General features: G+C 42.6%; 1 protein-coding gene across 2 annotated transcripts in view; it reads left to right on the forward strand.

The window, feature by feature from the left end:
* The window catches only part of LOC121538476 (kelch-like protein 4), a 43,574-nt gene extending 32,612 nt beyond the window's left edge, over window positions 1–10,962 (forward strand). The window contains exons 5-11 of one of the 2 annotated variants that reach the window (XM_041846530.2): window positions 2,182–2,394; window positions 2,711–2,897; window positions 3,598–3,822; window positions 6,684–6,846; window positions 7,889–8,101; window positions 9,568–9,739; window positions 9,899–10,961. In XM_041846530.2, coding sequence (XP_041702464.1) covers window positions 2,182–2,394; window positions 2,711–2,897; window positions 3,598–3,822; window positions 6,684–6,846; window positions 7,889–8,101; window positions 9,568–9,739; window positions 9,899–9,958 — 1,233 coding nt within the window. In that variant the 3' untranslated portion in view covers window positions 9,959–10,961. Of the gene's footprint in view, window positions 1–2,181; window positions 2,395–2,710; window positions 2,898–3,597; window positions 3,823–6,683; window positions 6,847–7,888; window positions 8,102–9,567; window positions 9,740–9,898 lie in introns of both variants that reach the window. The other variant, XM_041846521.2, reaches the window with a different exon arrangement.
* The last annotated feature ends 3,389 nt before the right edge of the window (window positions 10,963–14,351 follow it).

Genomic DNA, 14,351 nt, shown 5'->3' on the forward strand with positions numbered 1-14,351 from the left:
TAGAAGAAGTAGATATGCTCATGTTATTTATGTTAGTGCAGGGTGAGCTGCACACAGTGGACTTCCTACTAGGACACACCAACTCAGTGCTAACAGTATAAATCTGGTTCATAAGCACATGATTACTGCATAAAATAGCTGTAGGATCAGCAGAGGCATTCAGGGCAGTTAGAGGGACATAAATTAGGTTAGTTACATTGTGTTTTCCAACGCCACTTGTATAATGTACATTTGCTGAAGCATTATGACAACTCAGCGTCACAATGGTAGGGATTAACTGAGCTGGGCTTTGGTCATTGATAAGTCATTGTCTCAACACAGCCTGATAATGCTGTGAAATTATTATAAAATGTGTTTTGCTTCCAAAAGGTATCGAAATTGTCAAACAACGTTACACCCATTGAGCTGCTATAATCACGCAGCCAGTTGTGAAGAGAAAGAATCCTTCTAAAGCATTCAATGCCATGATTCAGAGAGGGCACAGGGCCAGATATGATGCCATGATTCAGAGAGGGCACAGGGCCAGATATGATGCCATGATTCAGAGAGGGCACAGGGCCAGATATGATGCCATGATTCAGAGAGGGCACAGGGCCAGATATGATGCCATGATTCAGAGAGGGCACAGGGCCAGATATGATGCCATGATTCAGAGAGGGCACAGGGCCAGATATGATGCCATGATTCAGAGAGGGCACAGGGCCAGATATGATGCCATGATTCAGAGAGGGCACAGGGCCAGATATGATGCCATGATTCAGAGAGGGCACAGGGCCAGATATGATGGGTCTTTTATTAGTGTCTAGCAGAGAGTCAATCAGCTCTTTAAAATCCAGTTTCAACTGTTCAGAGCTGCCCTTCATAATGTCATTAAAACCCACATGGACTACGATAGAATCGATTTCTATGTCCTGACGTAGTACATTCGGGAGCAGCTTAGTAATGTAATTTACTCAAGCTCCGGGATAGATGTTTTTGCACCAGGAATGATCACATTACTTACCATGGAGCTGCCCAAAATCACGGCTGGCGAGAAGGACGAGGAAATCCTCCCACTCCCACGCTTCACAGAATTCGGAGAACCGTTTATGGATGGGCAAGAGGCAGAATGACTTGAGCCCGTTGCTCCCAGCGCCTGGTGCAGGCCTCAGACAGATGGAGAAGCCACGCTCGATCCAGATCAGGGATGGAAGGTTGCCGACGTCGACTTCGAAATCGTAGGAGTAGGCACTGCGGCTACAGACACAGCGACGAAGGTTACAGGAAGATCAGGCTCCAGGACGGCGAAACTATTTGTTGTTTGTATCCGGTCCGGGCCTCTCGTTGGGAGTGTAGACTGCTTAGCGGGAGTCTGCTGTCTTCGGCTTCCACGGCTCGTGACATGTGACCATGGTTGATTGCCATGCTCCTCTTGCTGTGCTCCTTCGACGGCGCTATCAGATAGATGGGGGAGCTCTGGGCAACACCGGCCAGTCGGATAATGACAAACGACAAGGCGGAGATGCATCCAACAAGCGCGAAAGCCGTCCAGCCACCGCGGTAGAGAAGGTCAACATTCCACTCTGCGTTTTCCCCAGTTTCTTACGTAGGCTGGCGACCAGCGTGATCAAGGAAGCCACCTCAAGCCTATAATCCTCGGCAAGCAAACAATTGCCGCATTGGAACTCTGAGTGATCCGGTTTGTCCCGAAACGAAGCATATGTGAGTCAAATTTCAAGAATCCATCAACCAAGAAACCAATGAGGCATTTGGCCCGTATTGACTGTATATTTAGCTCATTGAGACTATCAGCTCAGGCTGTTTCTTTATCATTTTTTCCAATTATGTGTTATTCTACTCCTGATTTCGGTACATAGATCATTAATTTGTTGTTGTAAACAACACATTTAATCCACATACCGGCAAAACGTTTACACTAGATCTACCTAACCGATTTATCGACCTAATGTACTTATTTACCAAATGAATGATTCACTTCTACATGCAATAAGTAATGTCTTCTTTCATTTATTAATTGTGTTTTCTATCCAGGCAGCACCTGACAATTGGATATAAGTATTTTGCAACCCAAATTCCAGATGAAACGAGCCCAGGGTTTTGGTGACCCTCATCTGTAAGGTTGGGTTGCAGTATTTTCCCTTTTCCACTAAAGTCCTCCAGCCTGTTTCATCCCTGTTTCAGGAGCACTTCCTAGAGGTGATTCAGAACCAGGAGTTTCTCCTGCTTCCTACGGCTGAGATCGTCAAACTCTTGGCCAGTGATGACATAAACGTACCCGATGAGGAGACCATCTTCCACGCTCTGATGATGTGGGTGCGGTTCGATGTTCAGCATCGCCAGCAGGACCTTGGGTTGCTCCTGGCCTACATCCGCCTGCCTCTTCTGCCCCCACAGGTGGGCAGTCAGTAGGTTGTCAATGACTTCATAAAAAATGGCACCCTATTCCCTATATAGTGCATTAATTTTGACCAGAGGACAATGGGCCCTTACTGGTTACTGCTTCCTGGTTGAATGTTGTTACTGCTTCCTGGTTGAATGTTGTTACTGCTTCCTGGTTGAAATACATACATTTAGGTTATACAATGTAATAGTTCACTCTGTCTGTTTTTCTTTATGTGTTGTGTATTTTCATACATGTTTTTATGCTACACTTAAATTGCCATCAGGGGATAATAGCAATTTACTGAACGGAACTCTCCTTTAATTCTAGCTCCTGGCTGACCTGGAGAACAACAAGATGTTTTCAGATGACCTGGAATGCCAGAAGCTTCTAATGGAAGCCATGAAGTACCATCTACTGCCGGAGCGTCGCCCCATGTTCCAGAGCCCCAGGACCAAACCCAGGAAGTCTACTGTAGGAGCACTCTACGCTGTGGGAGGCATGGACGATACCAAGGGTTAGGCCTACTCTGCATTCCCTACTCCCTATAAAGTGCACTAGACCCATAGGGGCTCTGGTAAAAAGAAGTGCACTATATAGGGTTCTGAGTCCCAAATGGCACCCTACTCTCTATATAGTGCACTACTTTTGACTAGAGCCTGATATAGGGAATAGGGTGCCATTTCAGGCGCATCCATAGTCTTGATGGAGTTTGCTCAGTGTGAGACATAAAGCCCAGTAAAATCCATTACGTCTAATAGCTTGCTACTGTTAATAAAGGCCTACAGGTTTTTGATCAATGAGCCCATTTACCAAGATGGATGCCCGCTAAAGTGTGATGTCACCGTCGATCTCGCCGACCACGGCGCGCTGTTATTGTTACGGACGTCAGGTCTATTAGGATACTAATGTAATGGATCTCAATCCACGCGACTGAGGTTACCCTTTCATTCCATGGACAAACACTACTGATTGATCTGACACCAAATGGATCCTGTACAGTTTAGATATACATTCAACAGAACACATGACTAAGTATAGGAATATAGGAAAATGTAGATGTTTAATCAAACACTATGATAGGTATAGGGGGTCCTAGGAATCAGAAACAGAATACGATTCAAGGCTAAACCTCCAAAAAACGGTCACCTGAAGTCGTCAGCGTCATCCTTCTCTGTTTGTATAGGATCTATAGATCTCCTTGTCTGTTCCCATAGGATCTACGACCATAGAGAAGTATGACCTGCGGACTAACACGTGGATCCAGGTGGGGGTGATGAACGGCCGGAGGCTGCAGTTCGGGGTGGCGGTGATCGACAACAAGCTGTACGTGGTGGGGGGCCGAGACGGTCTGAAGACATCCAACATGGTGGAGTGCTACAACCCTTTCAACAAAGTCTGGTCCACCATGCCTCCCATGTCTACACACAGACACGGACTCGGTGGGATTACAGTTTTTTTGTTGTTGATATTATTACATTTCATACCTATACTTTGTACAAGCACAGCAAACATGTGAGTGTTGTACTTTCTCTACCCGAGGCCCAGGCTTTTGTGGTCCAGGGCATTAGACATTCATCTCTGCACCACAAGACTGTAAGATCAAACCCTCCTTCAGCTGTTCTCTCTCTGTCTCTCTCACTCTCTCTCTCTCTCTTGCACAACTTTTCCTATATAAGACCTTGGCAGGTTACCGTACACCTGCTCTGTTGTTTTTCTCTTTTTCTCAACCGTTTCATATCAGGAATGGTTTGATTCACAGTTGAAATAGGTCTACGCCTGTGAACTGAGGCGCTCTAGTCGAGTATTCCATCTCGCTCGTCTGTGAGATTTGTGGTTTACTTCTCGGAGATATGGGTGAACACGTTTGCCCCAGAGATTACAGTGAATACTATTGCCTGGTCTCCTATGATCAGGGCTGTAGCAGATAGCTCTCATACTTTGCTTGTGGTTTTACTCTGAAGATGTGAGGAGCTGCATGCCCTTCCTGCTACGGCCTGCTGTGTGCGTTCAGAAAAGAAGGAACGACAGTACTTTTTCATATGTCAAATCGACAACAACTGGTTTAAAATGACCATTTCGGTTGAACTTTATTCGTATGGAATGTAGAATGTTTATACCCGATGTTCATTTAGAATAATGTTGTAACCAGAACATTACCAGCCAATATATACAGTGCATTCGGAAGGTATACAGACCCCTTGACTTTTTCAATATTTTGTTACGTTACAGACTTATCTGAAATGGATAAGAAATGTTTTTCTTCTAATCAATCTACCCACAATAACCCATAATGACAAAGCAAAAACAGGTTTATAGACATTTTTGCAAATGTGTTAAAAATAAAAAAACGGAAATATCACATTTACATAAGTATTCAGACCCTTTACTCAGTACTTTGTTGAAGCACCTTTGGCAGCGATTACAGCCTCGAGTCTTCTTGTGTATGATGCTACAAGCTTGGCACACCTGTATTTGGGGAGTTTCTCCCATTCTTCTCTGTAGATCCTCTGAAGCTCTGTCAGGTTGGATGGGGAGCGTTGCTGCACAGCTATTTTCAGGTCTCTCCAGAGATGATGGATCGGGTTCAAGTCCGGGCTCTGACTGGGCCACTCAAGGACATTCAAAGACTTGTCCCGAAGCCACTCCTGCGTTGTCTTGGCTGTGTGCTTAGGGTCGTTGTCCTGCTGGAAGGTGAACCTTCGCCCTCAGTCTGAGGTCCTGAGCGCTCTGGAGCAGGTTTTCATCAAGGACCCTTGGAATTCAGGCCAAAGAGTTCAATCTTGGTTTCATCAGACCAGAGAATCTTGTTTCTCATTGCCTGAGAGTCCTTCAGGTGCCTTTTGGCAAACTCCAAGTGGGCTGTCATGTGCCTTTTACTGAGGAGTGGCTTCCTTCTGGTCACTCTACCATAAAGACCTGATTGGTGGAGTGCTGCAGAAATGGTTGTCCTTCTGGAAGGTTCTCCCATCTCCACAGAGGAACTCTGGAGCTCTCTCAGAGTGACCATCTGGTTCTTGGTCACCTCCCTGACCAAGGCCCTTCTCCCCCGATTGCTCAGTTTGGCCGGGAGGCCAGCTCTAGGAATAGTCTTGGTGGTTCCAAACTTCTTCCATTTCAGAATGATGGAGGCCACTGTGTTCTTGGGGACCTTCAATGCTGTAGAAATGTTTTGGTACCCTTCCCCAGATCTGTGACTTGACACAATCCTGTCTCGGAGCTCTATGAACAATTCCTTTGACCTCATGGCTTGGTGTTTGCTCTGATATGCACTGTCAACTGAGGGAACTTATATAGACAGGTGTGTGCCTTTCCAAATCATGTCCAATCATTTGAATTTACCACAGTTGAACTCCAATCAAGTTGTAGAAACAGCTCAAGGATGATCAATGGAAACAAGGGTCTGAATACTTACATAAATAAAGTTGTTCTATTTTTTTAAAATAAATTTGTCAACATTTCTAAAAATCTGTTTTCGCTTTGTCATTATGGGGTATTGTGTGTAGATCGATGAGGTAAACATGTATTTAATCCATTTTATAATAAGGCTGTAACGTAACAAAATTTGTAAAAAGTCAAGGGGTCTGAATACTTTCAGAATGCACAGGATAAATCTATCTATTGTGTTGTACAGTCACTTCCTATTCATTGTTGTTGGAAAACCACTTCCCTCTGTGACCCCAGCAATAGCAGGAATAACACAGTGTTTTATATCCATCCTGTTTGGAGAACAGACCTGGGTTCAAGTACTATTTCAAATCTTTCAAAACTACATTTGCCTTAGCCTGCCTGGTCCTGGATAGGCGGGGGTTTGTATTTTTGGGACTATTGTATTGGTTCCATTAAGCCAAGCAAGCTCAATCAAGCATAAATAATGTATTTTAAATTATTTCAAATAGTATTTGAACCCAGGTCTGTTTGGAGAATACATTCGGTCAGTTCCACAGAATGGTGAATCATCGAACAGCACTTCAACTGTTCTAAAATGAGCATTATCGGCGATACCTCTGGTTGAGCACGGACGCACGCACACACACACGCACGCACGCACGCACACACACACACACACACACACACACACAAGCACGCACGGACGCACGCAGCACACGCACACACACACACACACACACACACACACACACACACACACACACACACACGCACGCACGGCCCACACACACACACACACACACACACACACACACACACACACACACACACACACACACACACACACATACACACAAATACACACAGTGTATGCAGTAGGTTGATGGTTCCCCTCCTCTTTCTAACTATTCAGGTGTAACAGTGTTGGAGGGCCCCATGTATGCAGTAGGAGGCCATGATGGATGGAGTTACCTGAATACAGTGGAGAGGTGGGACCCTCAGGCTAGACAGTGGAATTATGTTGCCAGCATGTCCACACCACGCAGCACCATGGGAGTCACCGCACTCAACGGAAAGTAAGTGGCTGCGTTAAAAACATTATGGCAGCATACAGTAACAGTTCTTACTAAAACACAAGCTTTTAAGACATAAGGCACAAAATGAAAGGATTCTTTCTTATGTATACACACACACTAGACACTAATAACCAGCCCCACAAGGAAAACAAGGTTCTGCTTCTTGTTATGTAACACATTGATCTTCGTATCAAAACAAGAATGCTTTTCTTTTGTGTAAGCCTGGGCCTGGACTGCCACAGCGCTACGTTACGTAATGCCACACAACAACGGACTGTTTTGCTGTGTGTTTTCACTCTATAAAACCCTTTTTGATTGTCTTCCTGCATCTGGGTCAAAAAATAGACAACAAGGATGTTCCTACAACCATCCTTCCCGCTCTGCTACGGAGAATGTATGCACTCACTAACTGTAAGTCGCTCTGGATAAGAGCGTCTGCTAAATGACTAAAATGTAAATGTAAGATGTTTCTACAACCCTCAATCCCTCTCTGCTAAGAAAGGAAGACATTTCTACAACCCTCAATCCCTCTCTGCTAAGGAAGATGTTCCTACAACCCTCCTTCCCTCGCTGTTAAGAAAGGAAGACATTTCTACAACCCTCAATCCCTCTCTGCTAAGAAAGGAAGACATTTCTACAACCCTCAATCCCTCTCTGCTAAGAAAGGAAGACATTTCTACAACCCTCAATCCCTCTCTGCTAAGAAAGGAAGACATTTCTACAACCCTCAATCCCTCTCTGCTAAGGAAGGAAGATGTTCCTACAACCCTCCTTCCCTCGCTGCTAAGAAAGGAAGACATTTCTACAACCCTCAATCCCTCTCTGCTAAGAAAGGAAGACATTTCTACAACCCTCAATCCCTCTCTGCTAAGAAAGGAAGACATTTCTACAACACTCAATCCCTCTCTGCTAAGGAAGCCTGGGATTCTCCCTCCCTTAAAAGACAATACTGTCTAGGAAGACCGATGCAACATTTCTCGAAGATTTCATATCCGAGCAACATCCCAAAATCCGATTTCTAACACTTTTACTATCCTTACAGATTGTTTGCAGTTGGTGGTCGGGATGGGAGCTCGTGTCTGCGGTCGATGGAATGCTTCGATCCCCACACCAACAAGTGGAGTATGTGTGCCCCAATGGCGAAGCGGAGAGGAGGGGTGGGTGTGGCCACGTACAACAGCTTCCTCTATGCTGTGGGCGGTCATGATGCCCCGGCGTCCAACCATTGCTCCAGACTCTCAGACTGTGTAGAGAGGTAAACAACCAAACATAGCTCTAGTCTACAGTACGGTTGCGTTTCGAATCTTGGGACTTGCACACTTCCCGAAATGCATTTAACAACGGCGGAAACTCCCTCTAGCAAAGGCTTACACCAATCAAATGCTTTTACATCCATGACAGAGAGTACGGAAGAGCACACTTTTAGGAGAAGGGCAGAGCGTGAGGATGTAGCCTGTGTCATTACTGCACTAGAGTAAAACAACTCAACATTGTTTTATCCAAGTGTCTTGTTATAGACTCATGGATTTGATGAAGGTGAAGTATAGCTATGCATATGGAAACAGATAATTGAGACATTTCAGGCTATGCATATGGAAACAGATAATTGAGACATTTCAGGCTATGCATATGGAAACAGAGAATTGAGACATTTCAGGCTATGCATATGGAAACAGAGAGTTGAGACATTTCAGGCTATGCATATGGAAACAGAGAATTGAGACATTTCAGGCTATGCATATGGAAACAGAGAGTTGAGACATTTCAGGCTATGCATATGGAAACAGAGAGTTGAGACATTTCAGGCTATGCATATGGAAACAGAGAATTGAGACATTTCAGGCTATGCATATGGAAACAGATAATTGAGACATTTAAGGCTATGCATATGGAAACAGAGAGTTGAGACATTTCAGGCTATGCATATGGAAACAGAGAATTGAGACATTTCAGGCTATGCATATGGAAACAGAGAGTTGAGACATTTCAGGCTATGCATATGGAAACAGAGAGTTTAGACATTTCAGGCTATGGGTGTGTGTCTTGTTATGTTCTTTGAGGTGAGGCAGTGGCCGTGTTCGAGAGCATCAAAACCGTGATGTATCATGGGTAAATTGTGACTGACTGACTGATCTACAAATAATAGCGAGTAGTTATTTATGATGCAAGGTGATTTGTAGATCAGTCAGTCTCAACTCGCCTTTAAAGTCGACTGCAGTGTCAAACGCGCACATTGGGCTTGTTTCGACATTGCAGCAGAAGCTGCAGGCGACTGCCGACCAACTGATCTACACAGAACCTTGCATCATAAATAACTACTCATTTTTATTTGTAGATCAATCAATCAGTCACAATTTACCCATTGTACATTACGGGTTTGATCATCTCGAACACAGCCATGTACAGGGCAGACCCAAGATGAGTCATTCTTTCCATGTCAGCTGGTTTTAGAGGTGTGATTATCTGGCTTCTGGTACCCTCTGCTGGTTATTCTGTAAACATCAACCTGCATGTGACCCATATCAATGAACAGAATACCACCATGACAAACAATTAAACATAAAACAACATTATTGTCCCACTCACAATATATTGTTGAATTCATCCATGGACAAGCTTTAATCTTTGCTCTGTATTTCTTAAATATCCCAGTGATCACTTCTCCTCTCACTTCTTCAGGTATTTCCCTTTTGTCCTTGTATTTCCTCTCTGTCACTGCAGATACGATCCCAAAACAGACACATGGACCACGGTGTCCTCTCTGAGTGTCCCCAGGGATGCTGTAGGTATCTGTCTGCTAGGAGACAGGCTATATGCTGTCGGGGGATATGATGGAACGTCCTACCTCAACAGTGTTGAGTCCTATGATGCACAGAACAATGAATGGACTGAGGTAAACTTGAATCATTCCTTAGCTCTTCTTAGAACGCTTTTTCGACCTAGACTTTCTCAATTCCAATGGCTAGGCACAACCTCTTATTTCCATACTGCAATAGATGTTTAAGACAGACTGAATGACCTTTCATCATCCTTTACTGTGTGTCTCCAATAGGAGGTCAATCTCAACATTGGAAGGGCTGGAGCCTGTGTTGTAGTTGTGAGAATACCTTGAGGACTACAACTCCCTACAACCCCCATGGAATGCCACACAGAACACAGGATATGATATCACTACTGATGTCACTGAGAATGTTTTTCCTTCAGATGTTTCTACTGTAAAGAGAAACCTATTCTGCATTCCTCACGAACCATTGTTTCTATCAACAGTGATTTTCATTGTCCACTTGAAATGATTTTCTCTTTGATTATAAGAATGTACTTTACCATATCTACGGATCAAGTAGTGGTTAGCAGTGGTTAAAAAAAAGTAGGAAACTCTGCCACACTCTTGTTGGTATGGTTACTCTGTTAAAATGCTCTGTCAGAAAATAATGTTCTCTATATGATACAAAGAAAGAAATTACATTTAATTGATACTTTTACATTTATACAGCAGCATTCTATATTTGTCTCATCACATAATATTTATATCTTTCTTTTAGCCACCTGAAAATGATTTTTATTTTTACCACATCTCCGTTGCAAACTGGATTTCTACTATTGGACAAAAAGTTTTGAAGAAGGACTGTGAATAATACTGAAGACGAAGAGTTTGCAAAGTACCAGGATGCCGTACCAGAACAATTTGAGAAAGTTACTCATGACGCACAACAACTGTGAGCTGGATATCGTTTTTAGAAAGGAAAGAAATGTAACGGACATTTTTCAAAATGTTTTTTTTTTCTTGGAAGCTGTAGCTGAATTACACCAAAGTCATTAGCCTGTCTTAGAAATGTTTTGTACATGTTTTTTAAAAAAAGTTTACACAATTGTGAATGTACAAATATATCATATTGATATTTCGCATTACTACAAAGATTTGAGCAAGTTTGCCAAAATTGCAGTCATCTTTATAACGTCATATCATTCCTAAACCAGTGCATTACTGTCATCTCCAGTGTTTCTTTTTATATTTTGGCATGCTAGCTAACATTAAGTTGTAATTAAACAATATTGATATTTTATTTGTTATTTTATTAGGATCCCCATTAGCTGTTGCGAAAGCAGCAGCTACTCTTCCTGGGGTCCACACAAAACATGAAACATGACATAATACAGAACATTAATAGACAAGAACAGCTCAAGGACAGAACTACATCAATTTAAAAATGGCACATGTAGCCTACATACCAATACATGCACACAAACTATACAGGTCAAATAGGGGAGAGGCGTTGTGCTGTGAGGTGTTGCTTAATCTGTTTTTTGAAACCAAGTTTGCTGTTCATTTGAGCAACATAAGATAATACTGTACTCTTTCTTGAATTTGTTCTGGATTTGGGGACTGTGAAAAGACCCCTGGTGGCATGTCTGGTGTGGTAAGTGTGTGTGTCAGAGCTGTGTGCAAGTTGACTATGCAAACAATTTGGAATTTTCAACACATTAATGTTTCTTATAAAAATAAGAAGTGATGCAGTCAGTCTCTCCTCAACTCTTAGCCAAGAGAGACTGGCAATGAAGAGCAAGACGTGCCGCTCTGTTCTGGGCCAGCTGCAGCTTAATTAGGTATTTTCTTGCAGCACTCGACCACACGACTGGACAATAATCAATATAAGACAAAACTAGAGCCTTTGGAGTGCGGTGTCATAAAAGCAGAGCATTTCTTTATTACGGACATACCTCTCCCCATCTTTACCACCATTGAATCTAAATGTTTTGACCATGACAGTTTACAATCTAAGGTAACACCAAGATATTTAGTCTCCTCAACTTGTTCAACAGCCACACCATTCATTACCAGATTCAGCTGAGGTCTAGAACTTACGGAATAATTTGTACCAAATGCAATGCTCTTAGTTTTAGATATGTTCAGGACCAGTTTATTACTGGCCACCCATTCCGAAACAGACTGCAACTTTTTGTTAAGGGTTTCAGTGACGTCATTAGCTGTAGTTGCTGATGTGTATATGGTTGAATCATCAGCATACATGGACACACATGCTTTGTTTAATGCCAGTGGCAGGTCATTGGTAAAAATAGAAAAGAGTAGAGGGCCTAGAGAGCTGCCCTGCGGTACACCACACTTTACATGTTTGACATTAGAGAAGCTTCAATTAAAGAAAACCCTCTGAGTTCGATTAGATAGATTGCTCTGAATCCACAATATGGCAGAGGTTGAAAAGCCGTAACACATACGTTTTCTCAACAGGTTATGGTCAATAATGTCAAAGGCTGCACTGAAATCTAACAGTACAGCTCCCACAATCTTCTTATTATCAATTTCCTTCAACCAATAATCAGTCATTTGTGTCAGTGCAGTACATGTTGAGTGCCCTTCTCTATAAGCATGCTGAAAGTCTGTTGTCAATTTGTTTACAGAGAAATAGCATTGTATTTCGTCAAACAGCATTTTTTCCAACAGTTTGCTAAGATCTGGCAGCAAGCTGATAGGTCTGTTGTTAGAACCAGTAAGGGCCGCTTTACCACTCTTGGGTAGCGGAATTACTTTGGCTTCCCTCCAGGCCTGAGGACAAATACTTTCCTCTAGGCTCAGATTAAAGATATGACAGATAGGAGTGGCTATAGAGTCAGCTACCATCCTCAGTAGCTTTCCATCTAAGTTGTCAATGCCAGGAGGTTTGTCATTATTGATCGATAACAATCATTTTTCCACCTCTCCCACACTAACTTTACAAAATGAATTGCTTTTCTTTCATTATTTATTTATTATGCATGAGTACGATGGCTCACTGATCGTTGTTGGCATTTCCTGCCTAAGTTTGCCAACTTTGGCGATGAAGTAATCATTAAAATAATTGGCAACAGGGCCTCCCGAGTGGCGCAGTGGTCTAAGGCACTGCATTGCAGTGTTAAGTCGTCACTACAGACCAGGGTTCATTATAATAATAAGCCATTTAGCAGACGCTTTTATCCAAAGTGACTTACAGTCATGCGTGCATACATTTTTGTGTATGGGTGGTCCCGGGGATCGAACCCACTACCTTGGCGTTACAAGCGCCGTGCTCTACCAGCTGTGCCGTAACCGGCTGTGAATGGGAGTCTCATAGGGCGGTGCACAATTGTCCGGGTTAGGGGAGGGTTTGGCTGTTTTTTTTTTACTTGGCTCATCGCGCTTCAGATGTGCAGCCAGACTTATTAGCCTCTCCCTTTACCCATCTCTTTCAACCATACAGTTTTTAAATTCCTCATCAATCCATGGAGCCTTAACAGTTCTAACAGTCAGTTTCTTAACAGGTGCATGTTTATCAATAATTGGAAGAAGCAATTTCATAAATTCATCAAGTGCATTATCTGGATGCTCCAAATATTTTAAACATCATCTTCATATGAGTCACAACAAAATATTTTCTATAATCTCTTATACACTATTTTAGGCCCAGCTTTTGGAACTTTGGCTTTCCTGGATATAGCCACTATATTGTGATCACTGCATCCAATGGGTACGGATACAGCTTTAGAACAAAGTTCTACAGTATTAGTAAAAATGTGATCGATATATGTGGATGATTTTGTTCCTGTAGTGTTTGTAAGCACCCTGGTAGGTTGATTAATAACCTGAACCAGATTACAGACACTAGTTACAGTGAGAAGCTTCCTCTTGAGCCGGACAGCTTGATGAAAACCAGTCAATATTCAGGTCCCCAAGAAAAGTAGATCTCTCTGTTTACATCATGTACACTATCAAGCGTTTCACACATATCATTTAGATACTGACAGTTAGCACTTGGTGGCCTATAGCAACAGCCCCAAAAGAAAAGGCTTTAGATACGCCACGTGAACCTGCAACTACAACACTTCAATAACACTTGACATAAGATCTTCTCTAAGCATTACAGGGATATGGCTCTGAATATATACAGCAACGCCTCCCCCATAAGTATTCCTGCCTCTTCTATAGATGTTATATCCTTGTATTGCTACTGCTGTATCATCAAAGGAATTATCTAAGTGAGTCTCAGAAATGGCTAACATACTGTATTCATTTTTATCTGATGTTAGCAAGTTATTGATTTCATGAACCTTATTTCTAAGGCTACGTATTTATATTAATATGGGCTATTTTCAGCCCTTTCCTGGGTAGCTTATCAGAGATAGACACATTTCTATTTGGCTTCATGTTTGCTACTGATGTCACTTACACTTTGGGCTGGTTTCCCGGACACGGATTAAGCCTAGTCTTGGACTAAGACACACTTTAAATCGAGAATATCCATTAAACACCATTTTTTTGTTTTAGGACTAGACCTTGGCTTAATCTGTGTCTGGAATCCGGCCCTTTATGTTAAGGAATAAAGCTTTGAGTTACTACGTTATCGTCATGTGTACAGTCTCTTTAACAACATGGCCTGTGATTCTTTTGAGTTCATCAGGAAGTTTACAAATAGATTGTTCAGTTTACACTGATGATCATTACGTTTGGAATATAACAAACTTATTGACTGAGG

The sequence above is a fragment of the Coregonus clupeaformis genome, chromosome 26 (assembly GCF_020615455.1).
Source record: "Coregonus clupeaformis isolate EN_2021a chromosome 26, ASM2061545v1, whole genome shotgun sequence".
Lineage (NCBI taxonomy): Eukaryota > Metazoa > Chordata > Actinopteri > Salmoniformes > Salmonidae > Coregonus > Coregonus clupeaformis.